The following is a 21164-nucleotide window of genomic DNA, read 5'->3' as shown; positions in this document are numbered from 1 at the left end:
AAACAAGAAAGTTTGGTGAACAGTGAAGGAAGATGAGACTGCATTGAGCTTGTTGGGTAGAAAGTTTTCTTTTAAAATGGTTCCCGATGGCAGCTTGGATAAAAGCGTGGTTGTGTGCAAATTGTGAAACATTGTGAAAGAGTCAAGAGCTTTCTTATCACCGCATCACTTCAATCCAACCGTATCACCTCAATGCAAAACATGTTGCTGTTAGCACCAGAGCTATCATTAGCTACGACAGTCCTGGTACTAGCAAACATTGTAGCCGTCAAAGAATAGACCACATTTCAAAACACTGAACATGTCTGAGTTTACAAAAAGTCCTAAAATGTTGAAAATGATGACGGTCAGAGCACCAAATGGTGCGAATACCCTATTGTAACGCAAGGAATTGTTATGTTCATCTGGAACAATCCCATTTCTGAGGGCTAAACATGCTCAAACTCTTGTGAAAATCTGCAAATACATCAAGACTGGTGAAAAATTTGACATTTTACGGAAATTCCACGTGTGTGGCAAAATGGCTCCATAGCACCTCCTACATTTTCCTACAGGCAATGTGTTTAACATACAGCTGCCAACTTTGGTAGGCATATGCAGCACACCAGGCTGAACAAAAAAGTCAATGGTGGCCATATTCCAAACCCAACAGGAAGTCTGCCATTTTGCATTGATTCTCAAATGCTGATCATTTTTCAAGCATGAACTCCTCCTAGGGGGTAACTCCAATTTTGGCAGTAGACAGGTTGATTATTTACAGTGACATATTTACAAGACTACACAGAAGCAAAAATACAGAGTCAGGCATAGACTTATATAAACAAGGGGCCCTCTAGAAGAGAGGTGGAAAACTATAGTCTACCCGACTCTAATAAAAAAAAATAACGAATTCTACTAGCTTACACCAGAAAATATTAGGAGCAAGAAAGTTAAACCAAGAAATTACTCAAATCTATAGACTGAACTACGAGCCAAATGGCTAAGTTAGACAGGGATATACAGTAAAGAGTCAATAAGTACTTACGAAATACAAAATTAAAGACGAACTGCATGCCAATAGCAGCACTAAGCTAAGCAGAGGGCTAAAGCTACTAAGATAGCAAACATGCTACACTAACAGATTGAACTGGGTTCAGCGATCGAGCTGGGAACTTAACTCAGGACTGATGAATAAATGGAGCGGGGAAGGCAGACTGAGGTAGCATGTGACAGGGATGATGACAGGTGCTGCATCCAGAGGAGCTGAGGGAGTAAGTAATCCAGCCGACACTGATGATGGCAGACTAACAGAGGATCCGGAGAGCAGTGGAAGGCAGGTGGAAGTTCAGAACTATGGAACAGAGGAAGCAATAGTTACCAAAAGCCAGGTACCCAGGAGCTAGATGAACAAAGAGCAGATTACTGATGAGGTTGTTCAACAGTCCAGCGAAGTGTACTGATTGGCATCTGGCTATATACTGAAGTGAGTAGTGTCATCTGATCATCTCCACCTGCGAGTGATTACTGATGAGTGGCACCTGTTCACCTCTGGATGCACACACACCTGGGAGGGGGAAGAAGGAGAGAGGGAGAAAAACAAACTGCCAACTAATTGGTGTTAGATGTGGAGGACATAACAGTAACCCCTCCTACGCGCACCTTCAGGTGCACGTCCAGTTTGGCCTGATCACCTCCTGTTAAAGTCGCAGATCAGGGATGGGTCAAGGATCAGGCAACAGGTATCCAGCTGTGCTCCTCTAGGCCATAATCCTCCCAGTCTACCAGGTACTGTAGTCCCTGCCCCTGACACTGAACATCAAGGAGGCACCTTAGTGTGTGGCCCGGTGCATTTTCCGCCATCCTGGGTGGAGGAGGGGTATGGACAGGGGATACCAGTGGACTCTTCATGACCGGCCTGACTTGAGAGACAAGGAACATTGGATGAATGCTCATCAAGGAAGGCAGTTTAAGAAGGATGGCACGGGGGTTGACCACTCTCTCAATTCCAAATGGCCCAATGAACCGTGGAGCCAATTTCTTAGACTTAACTTTTAATGGCAGGTCTTCAGGACGGAGCCAAACTTTCTGACTGATGGAGTATTCAAGAACAGGTCTGCAGTGGCGGTTGGCCTGGCATTCCATCCTGCGTGAGGAGCGTAACAGAGTGGCCTGAGCTCTCTTTCAAGTTCTCTTGCATTTCTTGATGAACGCCTGTACAGAAGGGATGCAGATCTCCTGCTCTTGAGAAAGGAACAGCGGCGGTGGATAGACAGCAGATTATTGAAAGGGTGAAAGTCCAGATAAAGCATTAGACAGCGAGTTATGTGCATACTCCACCCAAGGCAGGAGGCTTCTCCAGGATGAAGGATTTTCAACAGTGATGCAGCACAGAAAGGTTTCTATGGACTGGTTTACACATTCCGTCTGACCATTAGACTGAGCGTGAAACCCAGAGGTTAAACTGACAGTTGCCCATAAGGTGACACAGAATGTTCTCAATACCTCTGAGGTGAATTGCAGACCCAGGTCGAACATGATATCAGAAGGTATCCCATGCAGATGAAATACATGTTCCACTATGCTCTCAGCAGTCTCTTTGGCAGATGGCAGTTTTGACAATGCTACAAAATGACCAGCTTTGGAGAAACTATTTTGGTGAGGACTGTGGAGTTACCTTGCGATAGAGGTAGGGGCAGTGAGGTTTGTGTTTGAGAAAACAGTTTGAAGACGTCACCTTGTCCTCTGAAAACTGTGATGGACACTTTTCACTATCAATGACAGATGGATGAAGAATGAAATGATGTGAATGTAGAGTCCTGATGGAAATGTCTCCATGGTTCCACAACATGAAGATCTTTTAGAGTCTGGAGCCTCATTTTGTCCACGTTTCCTTCTTGTGTGTTTGTGTGACTGTGAGCAGAAAGTGAAATAAATGTCAGAGTGTTTTTCCTTGTGTTTGTTGCTCAGCATGAGTTTGTGTGGATGGAGCCACTGGTGGAGCTGCAGAGTTTCAGAGCTGAAGTCACTCCGTCTTTATTGAAGCAGCAGCATGTTGTCATTAATATTAATGAAAGCTCTTCTTCACTGCTTCTGTTGGACTGTTTGAAGCTGCATCCTGTTGGCTTCAGCTGTTTGGAGTTTCCATTTTGTAAACTTGGACATTCTGAAGCTTCTTCAGCTCTGAACTCATGATGAAACTCTGAATGATTTCCAGCAGGAACTTTGTCACCTCAACTCACATCTTTTATTCTTTTTTCAGATTGATTCGCTGCAGTTTGTCAGAGATCAGCTGTGATTCTCTGGTCTCAGCTCTGAAGTCCAACCCCTCCCATCTGAAACATCTGGACCTGAGTAGCAACAAGCTGCAGGATTCAGGAGTGAAACATCTGAGTGGTTTTCTGGAGAGTCCAGACTGCATCCTGAAGACTCTGGGGTCAGTTCACTGTCTGTCTGTTACTGTTGTAGATCTGTAAAGTAAGTAAGTAAAGTTTATTTATATAGCACTTTTCACAGATATAAAAATCACAAAGTACTTTACATTAAAAGAAAAAGAAAAAGAACACATAAAAATACAGTAAAATAAGCCCCCATGATGTAAAGCCACATTGCTCAAAAAATCACACAGATAAAAATCATACACATAAAATCACACTTGTAAAATCACATAAAATCGTCCACATGAAAGCCCTCTCTCAACTAAAAGCCTGCTTATATAAAAACGTTGTCAGCTGCTTTTTAAAAGAAACAGCTGAGTCTATCCATCTCAAGGAGACAGGCAGTGCATTCCACAGTCTAGGAGCTACTGCCCGAAAGGATCGGTCACCTCTAGTCGATTCAGAGACATTTCTGAGTAAAACGTGACTCCTAAATTTCTAAGACTCGGTTTAACAAATGAGCCTAAGTCTCCAATGTGCCTCTTCATTTCAAGAGCTGTTCCTTCAGGTGCAACTATTAAAATTTCTCTTTTAGCAGAATTTAGCTGCAAGGAATCGTCTGTCAACCACTGCTTGATGCTGGTCAAGCAGTCGGTTAATGAGGACAGTTTATAAAGCTCAGTTGGTTTAAAAGAACAGTAAAGCTGGATGTCATCCACATACAAATGATAGGAGACATCTCTGAACTTCCTGATTATGTCACCTAGAGGAAGAATATACAGGAGGAACAGAATAGGTCCTGGCACTGAGCCCTGCGGTACCCCACATGTTAATGCCGTAGTGTCAGACATAATCTGGTTCACACAAACACTAAAAGTTCTGTTTGACAGATATGAGGAGAACCACTTTAAAACTAAAGCAGACAACCCCACCCTATCACGGAGTTTGTTGATCAGAATGGAATGATCTACAGTGTCGAAAGCTGATGACAGATCTAATAAGGCTAGGACTGTACAATCACCCGCGTCAGCTGACATCATAATGTCACTTGAGACCTTTAGCAATGCTGTTTCAGTAGAATGCTTTTTGCGGAAACCAGACTGAAATTTATCAAAGATGTCATGATCTTGCAGAAAATCTGTCAGTTGCTCTGCTACAGCTTTTTCTAAATTTTTTTTGCCAAGAACGGAAGTGTAGAGATAGGTCTATTCTTAGGATGTGATGGGTCCAAACTGGGCTTCTTAAGTATAGGCTCAACAACAGCATGTTTTAAAAAAAGCGGGGAACAACACTAGTTGAAAGAGAAATGTTAAACAATTTAACAACACAGCGGCCAATATGCTTAAAAGCTTTTTTAAGCAGAATGGTTGGGATAATGTCAAAAGGACAGGAGGAGGGCTTAGTTTTTCCAAGCAGGACAGAGACATCATGTAATGTCACAAGTTTAAAGGAGGACCACGAGTAAGGAAGAGGTAAATTACAGGCAGACAAGTAAACAGTCGATCGAGATATGTTCTCCCGGATATCTCTGATCTTATCAACAAAGAAATTTGGAAAGTCATTGCAGTCAGTCTGGGGGGGGGGAGGAGTTGGGGACACTATGGAGCTAATGGTGTCAAACAAAATTTTGGGTTTTTTCTTATTCTGAGTTTTTCGCTGAGAAAAGATTTGCATTCTGGCATTTCTCAGCTTTTCGTTTAAGGATGCCCTTAATTCCTTAAGGTGCAACCTGTGAACCTCAAGTTTAGTTGACTACCACAGCCGTTCTGTCTTCCAACAGATTCTCTGAAAACTCTTGATGACTTCATCAATCCAGGCACAATAGTTTTTAGGAGAGATCTGATTTGCCTTCACCGGTGCCACTTTGTCTAAAATGTCCCAACAGTGACTATTGAAAGCACCAGTTAAGACATCTGCATCACTATGACCAGCCAGCGAGCATGGGTCAAACAATGCAGAGAACCTCTCAACAGCATCCTCATTTATAAACCGCCTTTTAGCCCTCAGATTCTCGGGTAGAGCATCCAGAGAAAAAGAAAGGTCAAAGAAAACACAGCTGTGATCACTAACAAGCACATCCTCAACAATGACATTTCCAGTGTTTAATCCAACAGAGAAAACAAGGTCCAGGATGTGTCCCTTTATATACGTGGGTTCAGAGACATGCTGGGTAAAATTAAAAGAGTTAGTGATGGACAGGAGTTCAGCAGCCATGTTACATGACACATCATCGATGTGAAGGTTAAAATCCCCAGTTATTAAAACCTTCTCCAGTTTAATGATAGATGATAAAAAAATCTGTAAAATCAGCAACTAAATGACCTGCAGGACCTGGAGGGTGGTAGATTAATATACAATAAAACACATCAGACACATCAATCTTTATCATCTGTGACTCAAAAGAAGAGGAATTTACAGAGCTCATTTCTCTGCACAAGAATATGTCACGATGTACAACCGCTAGTCCACCACCATGGCATGCAAACTGGGCCTCCCAAAGACTGAACAGCCAACGGGAGAGAGCTCGTTCAGGTGAACAAACTCCCCTTCCCTTTGCCACGTTTCAGTAAAAAGCAAAAAATCAAAGTTCTCTCTGGTGAAAAGCTCACTGAGAATAAAGGATTTGTTAGCGATTGAACGCATGTTGAGCAAAGCGATCTGAAACACCGGTGGTGAGCCGGTGACACGAACAGCTGACTGGAGAGGAATGGACAGCAAACACCAGTTGCGCTCACGAGAATTCCAGCTGCGCCGGGCTGTCCGTTGGAGGCCAGAGACGTCAGGCACGACCACCAATGACAGGTCCGCGATTCCACGAGGAAGATGCCGGTACAAAGGAAATTCCCCTCCGACAGGAGGGGGAAACAGAGAAGTGGCGTTCCCCGCATTGTGGAGGTGAATCAGCCGCAAACACCGGGTCCGGTTTCTCCAGGGACAATGATTTCCCATTCAGGAAGATCTCCTCGCTTTAACTTGTCGGCCAGCTCTACAGCCCTTTCTCCTTGACCTCTTTTTGGGATTACCTGGGCCCTGGGTGGTGAACAGGAGCCGGTGTTCAAGATTAACTGGTGATCCGATCAACTGGTGATATTCAGTGAGCAAGACAGCTGTTTCAACGGCAACACATAGCATAGGTGACTGTGTTGATGCCTGTTCAAAACACACAGACGTCAATAAACTGTTCCGAAATGTTCTTGTTGCAGCTTTAACATTGTTGTTATTGCTCTGTTTGGACTCACGGGTGTTCAGTCTACCAGTAAAATACTCGGTTTAATGAGGACTTCGACCTAACGGAGTGGAAATATCGCTTCACTGCAGTAGAGTGTGACAATCTCCACCAGATTAACTGGTGACAGTCTGTGGCCTCAGTCCGACGGTCAGACAGAAACAGAGAAGTTCTAATACCGTTTTCAAAGCTTACTACAATAAACCAGTTGGACCTGAGTTGTTCTACTTTTAACAGATTTTAAGTAAAACAATGACATCATATAAACCATCTGACCGCATTCGAACCAGAGGTTTCACATTCCAACCTTCAGAACGTCGATATGCTTCATCTATTTTCCCCCATTATTCAGGATTTATTTATTTTACTGGGGCATTGCAAGTTATAATCAACATTGTATTCTATAGAATCAATGCATTGTAAATTAAATGCACTGACTTTACAGAACACAAAATTAAAGATATTTTTATTTCTAAAGCCCTAGAACAATAATATAGACGAGGATATTTATTCTACAAAACCTTAACGAGCCCACCCTTGAACTATATAGCTAGCTGCTGTTTCAAACAAGATCTCACAACTCAAGACGTGAAACAATAAAATAAGAATGCATAAAAACAGACCAAATAAGATCATCTTGCTGAATTGTTCTACCATAAGTTCCATCTGCAGATTCCCTCTCCCCCCCTCCCTCCCTCCCTCCCTTTTTATTAGCTTTATTTTGACAGGTAAATAGAGAGACGGACGGAAAAGTAGGGAGAAAACCTACAGCAGAAAGCCGTGAGCTGGAGTTGAACCTGAGCCACTGCATCAGGTTTATAGATCTCCTGTTGAGTCACCTGAACTAATGCCCCAGTGTATGTGATTTACTGAAAGGAATTGGTGTCTTTTCTCAGTGACATGTCAGTTTAGAGTAGTATGACACAACAAAGTTCTGCTGCTGGTTTGAACATGAATGTCCTGTGAATTTTGCTAAACTGCTGCATTTTAAATCCAATACGTTAAATACTGCTGGGCTGTTTAAGTAAAATTTTGACGTTTGTGTTATTTAAATAAGACAGTGTAGCTGCAATGTGATCTAAACCTGTCAATACTGTATCAATATATTAATGTTATACTGCAACACTTCGGCATTCTGTTATCACACAGCTTGGTGAACTTCCTGTTAAATAACGTGCACACCGTGTCTTGGTCTCCTGTCTGCTGTTTTAACAGATTTTGACAGTGATCACAGCTCCACTAGTTTCAACCGCGGTTACGTAGTTTTCTTTCTTGTTGCCTGACAGCGCATGACTCTTACGATGAGAACGCGACTTATTTCCAGATATTTTTGTCAGGACCAAAATGAATAAAATGGCAGAAATCTCATTTTTAGAAGCGAAGTTGTTCCATTGTTTATTTCCTGGTTAATCGGTAAGGGGTCCTGAAAAGCCACGTCTACGAAACATCTGTCTCAGAAACGCTGGACTCACCAGTTGATCGGATCACCAGTTAATCTTGAACACCGGTACTCAGGTGAGGAGGGAGAGCACTCGAGTGGAGGTGGAAAAGTTTGTCTGAAGCTTTCCCAGCTATTAGAAAGACCTTCCATAGATGCTTTAATGTTTAATGAAGTACGACGATCATAAATCCAAACAGCAGAAACACGGAATTTAAGTGATAGGGCTGATACGAGGACAAATAACACAAACACAGACCATGAAAACTGACAAAAACGCTGAGCAGCAGCGGTCGAACCAAACACAGGTGCCATCTTGAAAGCCATGATCTGATGTGTTTAATGACAAGTGAAGGTCAATTATGTTCAACAGAACTTCCATCCATGAAGCTGTAAATCTGCTCTGGTTCATATTTTTATGTTATAAATTCAGTTTATTGTGACAGAAGTCAAGTGTTTGTTCCTGAAAGTGTATAAAATGTTGAGTGTTATTTGTTGAAGTAAATAAATGTTTGTAATTTGCACTAAGGAGTCACATCTGTATCCAGAAGATCCTCTGAACTCAGAATAGCTTTCAGAAAGCTTACTGACTGACTGAAGCATTGAGTTTTATTTGACTGATCCTGATCCTGTTGATGATGCAGCATGTTATTGGTGTGTGGACATGAATAGGTGGATGAATGTTGTGCTGACATGTGGATGATGTGTGTAGAAGGCTGACATGATGATGATCCACAATAACAGAAGGACAAAGTCACTCTGCTGCTTTTAGAGAAAAGCTGATTGATGAGGACAAAGTAATGTTGATCTGCACATTCAGAACCTGAACACATCTGATGGATCATCAATGATTTTATACACATCTTTTATTCTTTATTCAGATTGGAGCGTTGCAGTTTGTCAGAGATCAGCTGTGATTCTCTGGTCTCAGCTCTGAAGTCCAACCCCTCCCATCTGGAACATCTGTACCTGAGCTGGAACAGCCTGAAGGATTCAGGAGTGAAACATCTGAGTGGTTTTCTGGAGAGTCCAGACTGCATCCTGAAGACTCTGGGGTCAGACATCATGTTTTCTTTGTGTGCTGAGATGAATGTGATGTAAAGTTGTGGTGACTCTAAACTGCAGCCATCAGGCTGATGTTCTACTGATCCACACTGAGGATCTTCATGGTAACGTCTGTTTTCTTCTTCTCTGCTTTAGTCCTTGGACTGTGGCAGAGAAATGTTGAGCTGCACATTTCAAAGCTGAATAAAAGCAGAAAAATCCTCCAGTGAATAATTGACTGTGAAACTCTGACACACGTGATCTTCAGCTCATATCTGACCTCATGTTTCTCTTTCATTCAAAGTGACAGCAGCAACTCGCAGCTGTTTTTATTCCTGATGAAGCTTTCAGGTGTTTCACTGGTTTAGTTTATCAAATGTTGTAAACAGTTTGTCAGAGTTGAAGGTGACGTCTTCAAATGTCTGCTTTTGTTCCAGCAACAGTCCAGAAGCACAAATATTCAGTTTAATGTGACAGAAAACAGAGAGTGTTGACAGTGGACAAAGTGGAAGCAGTTTGATGTTTTTACTGGATAAATGAGTGAAACCATGATGTAAATGTTTGAAAGCTTTTGTTCATGGACTCATCAAACAGTGGACTGATAGTTTGAGCTGTAATTGAAGCAGTTTTTCATCCTGAGAGACAGAAACTAATATTCAGCATCTGCTGGTTCAACACTTGGATGAAGCCATGTGATGTTTGAGAAAGTGAAATGTTGAAATCCAAGATGCAGCCGTTTGATTTATCTGCTGATGAAACATGAAGCTGATCCATCAGTTGTTGAATGAGCAGAAAATCCAGCAACAAAAGTTGTGACAGTTGATGAAGAGTTGAAGTCATTTATCAGGAGCAATGGGAACATTTCCTGCTTCACTTTCTGCTGATTTTCTTCTTTTCTCTGGTTTGAGTCATTTGAAAGTGAAGATGTTTGTGTTTGAGAAAAGAGTTTGAAGACGTCACCTGGTCCTCTGAAAACTGTGATGGACACTTTCCACTATCAGTGACAGATGGATGAAGAATGAAATGATGTGAATGTAGAGTCCTGATGGAAACGTCTCCATGGTTCCACAACATGAAGATCTTTTAGAGTCTGGAGCCTCATTTTGTCCACGTTTCCTTCTTGTGTGTTTGTGTGACTGTGAGCAGAAAGTGAAATAAATGTCAGAGTGTTTTTCCTTGTGTTTGTTGCTCAGCATGAGTTTGTGTGGATGGAGCCACTGGTGGAGCTGCAGAGTTTCAGAGCTGAAGTCACTCCGTCTTTATTGAAGCAGCAGCATGTTGTCATTAATATTAATGAGAGCTCTTCTTCACTGCTTCTGTTGGACTGTTTGAAGCTGCATCCTGTTGGCTTCAGCTGTTTGGAGTTTCCATTTTGTAAACTTGGACATTCTGAAGCTTCTTCAGCTCTGAACTCATGATGAAACTCTGAATGATTTCCAGCAGGAACTTTGTCTCCTCAACTCACATCTTTTATTCTTTATTCAGATTGATGAGCTGCAGTTTGTCAGAGATCAGCTGTGATTCTCTGGTCTCAGCTCTGAAGTCCAACCCCTCCCATCTGGAATATCTGGACCTGAGTGGAAACAACCTGAAGGATTCAGGAGTGAAACATCTGAGTGGTTTTCTGGAGAGTCCAGACTGCATCCTGAAGACTCTGATGTCAGTTCACTGTCTGTCTGTTACTGTTGTAGATCTGATGTGTTTAATGACAACTGAAGCTCATTTATGTTCAACAGAACTTCCATCCATGAAGCTGTAAATCTGCTCTGGTTCATATTTTCTATGATAAATCAGTTTCTTGTGACAAAAGTTCCGTCCTTTCTGCAGAAAAAATTAGAAAATATTCAGTGTTAGTTGTTAAAATAAATGAATGTTTGTAATTTGCACTAAAGAGTCACATCTGGATCCAGAAGATCCTCTGAACTCAGATCAGTTTATACAAAGTTTACTGACTGAAGTAGAAATATTTCTTTGGTTTGTGTTGAGTTGAGTTTTCTTTGACTGATCCTGATCCTGTTGATGATGCAGCATGTTATTGATGTGTGGACATGAATAGGTGGATGAATGTTGTGCTGACATGTGGATGATGTGTGTAGAAGGCTGACATGATGATGATCCACAATAAGAGAAGGACAAAGTCACTCTGCTGCTTTTAGAGAAAAGCTGATTGATGAGGACAAAGTAATGTTGATCTGCACATTCAGAACCTGAACACATCTGATGGATCATCAATGATTTTATACACATCTTTTATTCTTTATTCAGATTGAGGGAATGCAGGTTGTCAGAGATCAGCTGTGATTCTCTGAGCTCAGCTCTGAAGTCCAACCCCTCCCATCTGGAACATCTGGACCTGAGAGGAAACAACCTGCAGGATTCATCAGTGAAACATCTGTTAGATCTTGTGGAGAGTCCAGACTGCATCCTGAAGGCTCTGAGGTCAGTAGAAGGTTCCATCAGTCTCTGCTGCTTCCAGCAGTTTTCTACTAAACACAGTCAGTATCAAAGCAAAGATCCAGTGTCTCCTGTAAACCTGCAGCTTCTCAGTGAAGCTGTGAGAGCAGAATGGAGACAGAAACACAGAGACAGCAGTGAGCCAATCAGAGGAGCCACAAGCTTGTTGTCATGGTGTGTTTGAGTGGATGTGAAGCCGACTGTTGTTGTTGTGTTGATGTGTTGAGGAAATAAAGCTGATTCCAGCTGACAACCTTCCAGATGTGCGTAGACAGTGGTCCTCCTTCATCAAAGTGTCCGTCACATCTGATCTCACTGTTTGTTGTCTCATTCCAACAGTGATCAGCTGATCAGTCCGATGTTTGTCACAGCTCTGAGATCAGTGAGACTGAAGCCTGTAAACCAGCGGCTCTTATTTCACAGCAGCAGCATCACATGTAGGAACAATGAGGTGTTTCTACAGAGCAGAAGCTCTGCTCAGGTCCAGCAATCACATCTGGATCTGTGCCCTTGTGTCTGCTTCAATCCAGATGTGTTTACTGAAAGCCTCCATGTTGGTTTGTCAGCTGATGTTTTCTAGAGCAGATGAGATGTTGATGGACACTCAGAGACTGTTGGTTTAAATGGAGCAGCAGTAAACCCATGAGTGAAGAGTTTGTGCAGTAATGAATCTTGAGGACTGTCAGCAGTTTGTTTCCAATGTGGACTACAGTGACATGTGCAGAGAAACACACCTGATGCTGACAGTGTGTGCAGTGTGTGAGCTTGGAGCTCAGTGTGTTCACTCCAACACGTTAACATGAAGCTGCTGCTCTGAACACGACTGAAGTCCCGATGAACTGCTGATCAAACTCATTGATCTCCTCTGGTCTTTCTTCTTCTCTCTGCAGCTGGAAGTATTGATGATCAGGACGGTGTTTGTGCTGAGAGGATGAAGTGTGTCCTGATGATCCAGATGTTGAAGCAGCAGCAGCTGGTGTGTAGAGACTCTGACTGGACCATGTTACTGCACTGTAAAACATCAGGAATTCATTCAGTCAAATCAACTCATCTGTTCTAGTTTACTTTAGAGACATACAGGAATTTTGCTAATCACTAATTATTTGAACTTAAAATGTTTCATTTTTCTTCTCAGACCACTTTAAAAATTAATAACATGAATTTGTGCAACTTGGGACGTTTTGACTTCAAATATTGAGTTTAGAGAATGAACCGCTCAGAGTTCATTCAACTCAATAAATTAATTTTTTTTTAGCTCCCCTCGCACACCGCCAAAGGTGGAGGACTTGTATCTGTATTCAAAACCTCCTTTCATGTCCAGCAGTTTCCAGCTGTCAACTGCTCCAGTTTTAAGCTCCAATTCTTCGAGGTAAAAACTCCTGTGATTGTTCTCTGCACTGTGGTCTATTGCCCACTGAAATTTAATAGAGACATTATACGAGACTTTGTAAATTTTCTATCAGGTGTTATTCTTAAATATGAACACTTTCTAATTGTCAGCAAATTTTAACATGCTTTTCTGCTGTGAGACCAGACCGCTGGCCAGAGATTTTCTGAATCTCACTGACTCTTTCAATCTCACACAGTCTGTTTCAGAGCTCGCAAACGAAAAAGGATGCATTTTGGATCTTGTACTGTCATATAGATTGAATGTTCAAATAACTGAAATCTGCCACACACCCTTATCCGACCATCTACCTGCTTTATTTTCCTTCTCTCTGACTGCACCCTCCACCACGGCCTCCATGCCTGTACGTCGTCTCTGTTTTTTTTTTAATTCTTTGACTACCCTGCAGCTTTCTGCTGCTTGGAAAGAGTCTTATTCTCTGGACGACTTTGGCGACCTCAGTGTTGATGTCTGTAATGATGTTTGATTCTCTCTGTACTGAGACTGTGGACTCTATTGCACCAATGACTCCAAAGAGCGTAAAGCCACAGACTGAGCCTTGGCTGAAGGAGTCCACTCCTGAGCTCACACACGCATGTTCATCTCCACTGGCTCCCCATCCCACAACGCATTCAGTTCAAAATCCTCCTGCTGACCCACAAAGCCCTCCATAACCACATCCCTCCATACCTCAGAGACCTGCTCCACCGTCACACTCCCACCCACGGCCTTCAGTCATCTACTGCAAACCTTCTCTGCCCTCCGCTGAGAAACAAGCACCGAACCTGTGGGTACAGCGCATTCTCTATACCTGTCCCCACACTGTGGAACTCCCTGTCACAACACATCCGCGACTGCACAGACCTGACAACCTTCAAATGACTCCTCAAAACCCACGTGTTCAGAACTGCTTTTAACACATAACATCAGTTTATGTTTATGATACGTTTCATGACTTGTTTTATTTTTAGATTTTTAATGTTTGATGATTTTTATGTGAAGCGTTTTTGAGTGTTTTGAAAAGTGTGATACAAATAAAATGTATTATTATTATTATAAAGTTAGCCAGGCAGAGAGAAAGTGGAAAAAGGACAATCTCCAAATTTCTCGGGATCTCCTTTGAATTCATCAGCAGGCTGTTACGTTATATATTTCTCCTCACTTGTCTCCAAAAATGCTCACAAACCTCAGATCCTTTGTAGTGTATCTGACTCACAATCCTTGTGGTGCCGTCTCTGTTAAACCTTCTTCTTCTCTGTGCAAGGAGTTTTTTGTAAAGAAAATTTATGTTCTTAGATCTCCACTGCCTCAATTTCTACAGCAAGCTCAGCTGCTTTTCACCAGTTTCAGCCTGTTTAACTTAATGCACTCGCTGAAATTGTTGAGCACCTACGTCCTACTGTCAGCTCTGACAGCATTTCATCTCGATTGTTTAAAAAGGTATTCAGCTCAATGGGGTCTTTTATCTTATTTCTTATAAACCTGTGTCTCAGCTCTGGATGCGTTTCATCCTCCTTCAAACATGCCACGGTGCAGCTTCTTTTTAAAAGGAAAAACTTAATACCTTGATTCTGTCTAATTTCAAGCCAATTTCTCAACTCCCTTTCATTTTCAAGATTTTGGAGAAAGTTCTTTTTAACCAACTCCAAGAATTTTTGAAACGGGCCAACGTTATTGACCTGTTTCAGTCTGGTCTTAAGCCTCTTCGTAGCACTGAAACTGTTCTTTTAAAAAAAATTTAATGGTCTTCTTCTAAACCTTGATTCTGGTGCTTGTGCCTTTTTAGTTCTTCTAGAACTAACAGCAGCGTTTGACAGAGTGGATCACACTATTCTTCTGTCACTCCTTGAGCACTGTGTGGGCATTAAGGGCACTGCTTTGGACTGCTTCAAATCTTACCTTGCCGATAGATTTTTCTGTGTGCAGTTGAGGCAGTTTTCCTCCTCAGTGGCCCCTCTGAGGTTCCCCAGGGGTCAGTTCTGGGCCCTCTACTGTTCTCCCTTTATATGCTACCCCTGGAGTCAATATTTAGGAAGCATGATATCCCCTTTCACTGCTTCGCTGACGATGTGCAGGTCTACTTGCCATTAAAGGTAGCTTCTAAGGAATCTCTTCATGCTGTGTTTAATTGCATGAGGGATATAAAAACATGGATAGACAAATTTCTTGAGATTAAATAAAAACAAAACTGAGATTGTCCTGTTTGGTCGCCCTGATCTGGTCCAGGTCCTTACCAGCTCCCCTGGCACTCTAGCACCTTATATACGACTGCAGGCTAGGGATCTTTGTGTTATTATTGATGGGGCACTTAAATTAGATGAACAAATCAGTTCAGTGATCAAGGCTAGCTTCTTTCAGCTTCGGCTTCGAGCCAAAATGAAACCTTAAGAAGGGCTGATCTAGATAAAGTTATCCCTATTTTTATTACATCGAGCTCAGACTATTGTAACTACCTGTACACCAGCACTGGCCAATGAGAATTCAACCAGCTTGTTCACAATGCAGCAGCTTGTCTCCTAACCGGAACAAAGAAATGGAAGCACAGAACGCCAGTGCTTTCCTCACTTAACTGGCTTCCAGCTTGGTACAGGACTGATTTTAAGATTCTTTTATTTGTTTTTGAGTCTCTGAATGGACTGGCCCCAGAATATTTGTCTGACCTTGTTAAGGTGCATCGACCCTCCAGAGCTCTTAGGTCAGCTGACCAGATGGTTCTCGATGTTCCTCCATCTCTCATGAAAATCAGAGGAGAAAATCAGTTGTGGCTTCCACACCGTGGAATGCATCGCCCCTCTCTGTCTGGTCTGCAAATAGCCTCTCCATTTCAAAAACGCGTCCGAAGACCCAGTTGTTCATCCTGACCCTTGGCTGAGCAGAGTCACCTCTGATTGATATTTAATCTGTTTTATTTCACTGTTTTGTTGTTTTGCTTTTATTGTTTCTTATTGTGCCCTGTGACAGACTGGTGACCTGTCCAGGGTGTCCCCTGCCTTCGCCCGAGTCAGCTGGGATAGACTCCAGCACCCCCCATGACCCTAGTGAGGATAAAGCGGTGTATAGAGAATGGATGGATGTTTGTTATTGTTGATGATTATTTTACTGTAAAGCACTTTGGTTGGCCATAAGCTTTTTTAAATGTGCCATTTAAATAAAGCTGACATCAACAAGTTCACAAAAAACAAAACAAACACAGATTTCCCCGTTAATGTTCACATGATACCATGACTGTAAAAAATGATCTTTATTTTACAACCAGTTCTGTTTGGTTTGTTAAATTACAAACAATATCTAGTAAAGACAAGTATTAACCTACATGTTCAACTGTAAATAATGTCCACATCAAATATCTGAATTTTAAAAAGCAGTAATTTGTTCTTTTACAACATTTTTACTGTATTTAAATCAGCAACAAATCTGATTATTTTCCAGATATTTGTCCTCATTTTCAAGAGAATTTATGTATATTCAAAGGTGAAAATGAGAAATGTTTTTGTATATAGTTTACATATTTGCTGTGTTTGTTAAATTACAGATAATCTGGAATTAAATCACAGAAAAAAGTGTTAATTTAATCAGGATGTTCGCTGTTAAAAAAAAAAAACAGATGAAAACTGCTGTATAAAGTCCAGATCAAAGTTCAGTATTTTAAAAAATGGTCATTTGTTCTTTTACACCATTTGACTGTTCATTACATTGTTTTTAACTGTATTTAAATCAGCAAAAAATGTCATTTTTACAAATATTTGAAAAACAAGCTATCTATATTCATTTATATATTAATTATATTAAAGGTAAAAATGGTTGTAAAAATATTTCACTGTTTTTTTCACATATTTGCAATATTTTGTTAAATTACAGATAATCTGTAGTAAAATCAGAAAAAAATGTTCCTTTCTACAGTTTGACTGTAAAACAAAAACAGCCAAAATTGTCCAGTAATGTTCACATGAAAAATCTTTCTTTTTCCAACTAGTAAATTGTTGTTGTACAATGTGTGACCAATAAAAATGACTGTTTTCCTGTTTTCACCTCAACAACAACTATTCCAATAAGTGACAGATGTTTTCTGTCATTTTCTCACTTTCTCCACTTCTTAAATGTTGTGTTTCTCTCTTCAAACATTTCCTCTGGCCTCCTTGCTGCCAGATGTTCACCGTTCCTTTCCACATATTTTTTCCAGTGTGGAGGTTGATGTCAGGTTGCAGAGTGTGCAGTAAGTTTCAGGATGTTTGTTTCAGTGCAGGATTAGATTTGACTTTTCTTTCTATTTCCAGCTGCAGTCAAACTTGTTGATCTTCTCTACCTGCAGCACATTGAGCTGTGAGTCACAGAGCAGGCAGCAGTTTGAGCTTTTAACCTGCAGGGGGCGTTTTACAGATATTCACCTCATGTTTTACAACTTTAAACATGTACAGGACAACACAGGCTTCTGTAACATCAGTATAAACACGAAAGAAAAATGCACAAATGTTCATTCCTCCCTGAAGCTGAAGTGCCTCAAATGTGCAAGAAAGTGAAGTGTTGGTGTAATTACTGTCACTGCCAGAAGGGGGAGGCAAAGGTTCCACTGCAGGTTTAAACATGAGCAGTTCTGCAGACAAAAACCTTTTTTACTATCAGGACTCCAAAACCTGTCAGCAGCTCAGAAAGACGTGTTCTATTTGAAGAAAATGTAGAAATAAAAGTCAACAAAATGTCACCATTTCAGAGCCACACAACGGTAGAAAACAGACTGAAGCTGAATTCTAGACTTTAAACAGTCTGAGAACTGATCATGTGTGATGTGAACATCTGTGGGGAAAATGAACCAAATGTGAGATTAAAACTGTGACATTTAAATGTCAGGAATATGGAAATTCAACATGTAAATGGTTCAATATGTCTGCTATGTAGAGTCACCACTTTTTCTCTGGTGTTGGTAACACCTGTGGACACGTGGAAAATGTTTGGTTCCAGTTTTCTCCTCACTTTTTTTGGAAAATAAAGAAACTCAACTTTCATTTTTTTCTCTTAATGATTTTCTATCATAACTGTCATTCTGCAAAGATAACATTTCTGAGTTCTCTCTCCTTCTTCATGTTGTTCTGTTTCCAAAGAGCTGCAGGACTTTAGATTGAAAAATGAACCACAGTGAAGAAAAACATGACGGGACCAAAAACTAGACACAAACTGCTGCTTGGAGTTCACAGGTTTAATGACGTGCAACAACTTCACTAACAAATGTTTAATTCTAGAAGATCTGCTGGACTGATTTCTCCACAAAAGCCCAGAAAAAGGTCAATGATGAATGTGAGAGTTCAGAAGTGAGTCCATGTGCAGCAGTGGCAGCTTGTTGTTCTTCTGGTTCCATCTAGAATTCATGGAAAACTGATCCTTGTTTTAACATCAGTTCACATCTGATTCCAGCATCATTTATTATCAGTGATAGAAAATGTTCCATAAATATGTAGAAAACCTGCTAAATATGTGATCAGCATGTGGATGAGTTGTTTTTATTGTGGCTTTGTGTCTGATTTCAGTCCTACTCTGCCCCCTGCAGGCTTCATTCATAATAACACCAAGTTAAACAGAGTCCAGCTGTTTTTTCTGCCATTCTTGTTGTTGAACACTTTGATCCCAGACAGTGTTGTGGATGTCGTCTGTGCTCTAGTTTGAATGTCATTAAGAGTTGAATTTCTAGATTATTTTAGAAAACAACCTGCAACCAACATCTGCTGAAGTGATTTAACCTTCAGGAGGAAAGAAATGGATGAAGTTATTAAAGTCTAAACAACTAAGATCATGAAATTGGATCTTTGTGATTTTTTTAGGAAATAACTTAGAATGTGTTGGAGGCAAGAAATGGATGAAAGTACGTTCTAAAAGTCGAGACGACGGCTTGTAAAGATAGAAAATGGGAAGAAAGAGAATAAACCTCAGATTCCATTGTCCTTCTGGCTTTGGTTCTGATTTTGTACTGGTTGATGACTTTTTAGGACTGGTTTCAGACTGTATTCTGACTGGTTCTGAACATTTTTGGACTGCATTGGGTTTGACTTTGGTCCTGGTTTTAGACCTTTTTAGGACTGGTTTAGGACTGGTGTCAGACTGTCTTGAGTGGGTCTTTTTAAAATCCCAAGAACACCAAACCTACCATCAAGCATGGAGGTGGCAGTATCATGCTCTGTGGAACTGGAGCTTTAAGTAAATGGAATAATGAAGAAGGAGGATAATCTTTCCCTGATTCATACGAGGAGCTTGTTCAGATCAGAGTTACAAAAGGTGAGTTTCTGCTGAGATCACAGGAAATAAATGTTCACTCTTCACACCTGAGGAAGCTTTAAAAGCAGACACAGAAGCAAAGCAGGAGTTTCTACAGGAGTCCTGAAGGAAAAGTGCAGCATTTTCATGTTTCAGTCTTAAAGGAGGGCTGAAGTGAAGATGTTTCCACAGGAGGAGAACTGATCTGTCTGTCCTCTCTGATCTCCTCAATCACTCTGCTGGACTGCAGGAGGAAGATGAAGATGAAGAGGAGGAGTTTAGTTTGTTCAATCAGCTGCTTTCACAAACACTAATGAAGTTCAGGAGTCTCATATTTACTGACCTCTGAGACGTTGATGTAGATCGTCTCCACAGGAGGAAGATGAAGAGAAATAATAAATAATATTGAAATGCCAAAGTAAATCTAATTTAGTCTGTAAATATGAATTAAATATCCAAATACATTCATGCAATGTCTAAAAATATAAAATAAATGCGTGACTATATTATTCCTAAAAGAGGTAATAATTTTTGAAAAATGTTATTGAAAAATAAAACAACAGTAATTCTAGCATGTTTGAAAATATTAATGAAAGGTACAGAAATATATAAAGATTTCCCTAAAAAACTAATAATATCCCCAAAATATTTTTATATCTGTATACATGAATAAAACAGCAAAAAACATTCACATGTCCAAAAATATTCATGTCTGTAAACATATTTATAAAATATCCTATTCTTGTGAATATGTTCAAGATTATTGATGAAATATCCTGAATTATTTTAAAATTAAAATCAATAAAATGTAATCGATAAAAATATATGTAATTTAGAACATGTCTGAAAATATCTATAAAATGTCCAAGAGATGATAATAAAATCCCCCCAAATATTACTGAAGTGTCAAAAAAATAATAATTTCATCTGTAAATATGAATTGAATATCCAAATACATAAATATGTCCAAAAATATATTTAAAATGTCTTAAAATTTTAAGAAAATGTTTAATAAAGCCTTCCTTATCTTTTATCCTCTACAGGGATTCAGTGCATTTCAATAAATATCCTGAGTAACTTTACAGTGTGAACTTTGCAGGACGCATTTACTCTTTAATAAAAACAACAAGCTTTACCAAAAGTATTACGATATATTTAACCAAAATATTTAAAGGATGATTTATTCCATCCTGATGTTTTTTCTATTAATGTGTCTACTGTGGTTCTGAGAGTCAAGTTATCATGACCCAAAGAGCCACAATAAAGGAAATAAAACCAGAATTATCCTTTAAGAATAAACAACAGTTTCTACAACAAAGTTATGACACAATGGAGTTTGTTCTAAAATCTAAAGACACTACCGATGTAGAGCAACAGTAGAGTACAGAGGAGCTGAAGCTTCTCTGATGATGTTGGCAGATCTCACATTCATCTGAAGAGTGGAGTAGAGGACGTTATCTACATCACCACAGGGGGCGCTGTTGAGAGAGGAGGCAGCAACGTTGGAAAAATCCACCTCAGTGTAATCGAGTTCACTGGAGTCGTCTTTAGCCTGAAAGAAAACAAGAAGATCAGACTTAAGATTCAGAAAAGTTTTGTTTTGTCCTGAAAGACTTTTTTCTGCTCATACAGCATCTAGAAAACCAGGAGGTGGAGCGGTACCGACTAGATATAGTTGGACTCATCTCCACACAAAACAAGAGACCGCCAACCAAACTCCCAAAAAGGGGTTGGATTCTACTTTTCTGAAGTTACCCAGAAGGAGAGGTGTTGGATGGATGTGGAGATACTAACAATCCTCCTGCTGAGCACCACTTTGTTGGAGTTCTACCCAGAGAACCAGAGGGTCACATGTTACAGAGGGAAAATAAACACAAACAACAGTCAGAGCATTTGGCCTTCTTAGAGTCTCTGGGTGTTTTCTGGAAGGGGTTCCACCTCAGGACTCCATCGTTCTTCTGGGGGACTTCAACACTGATGTGGGCAATGATGGAGAAACCTGGAGGAGGTTGATTGAAAGGA

At 40.5% G+C, this 21164-nt stretch overlaps 1 protein-coding gene and 2 long non-coding RNA genes across 6 annotated transcripts in view; 2 read left to right on the top strand and 1 right to left on the bottom strand.

Annotated features, from left to right (window-relative positions):
* LOC127534592 (uncharacterized) overlaps nt 1–10719 on the bottom strand; it is a 116580-nt gene extending 105861 nt beyond the window's left edge. For all 4 annotated transcript variants that reach the window (XR_007942760.1, XR_007942761.1, XR_007942758.1 and 1 more), the window contains exon 1: nt 10635–10719. This is a non-coding gene — a long non-coding RNA (uncharacterized LOC127534592). The remainder of the gene's footprint in view (nt 1–10634) is intronic.
* The window catches only part of LOC127534586 (NACHT, LRR and PYD domains-containing protein 12-like), a 286575-nt gene that overhangs the window by 82327 nt on the left and 183084 nt on the right, over nt 1–21164 (top strand). Inside the window, exons 11-13 of the mRNA XM_051950173.1 lie at nt 3239–3412; nt 8899–9072; nt 10547–10720. Coding sequence (XP_051806133.1) covers nt 3239–3412; nt 8899–9072; nt 10547–10720 — 522 coding nt within the window. The remainder of the gene's footprint in view (nt 1–3238; nt 3413–8898; nt 9073–10546; nt 10721–21164) is intronic.
* LOC127534593 (uncharacterized) lies at nt 11348–17902 on the top strand. Its single transcript, XR_007942762.1, has 2 exons — nt 11348–11500; nt 12406–17902. It is a non-coding gene; the product is annotated as an uncharacterized LOC127534593 (long non-coding RNA).

Source organism: Acanthochromis polyacanthus, chromosome 6 (genome assembly GCF_021347895.1).
Source record: "Acanthochromis polyacanthus isolate Apoly-LR-REF ecotype Palm Island chromosome 6, KAUST_Apoly_ChrSc, whole genome shotgun sequence".
NCBI lineage: Eukaryota > Metazoa > Chordata > Actinopteri > Pomacentridae > Acanthochromis > Acanthochromis polyacanthus.
This window is presented reverse-complemented; position numbering and strand designations above follow the sequence as displayed.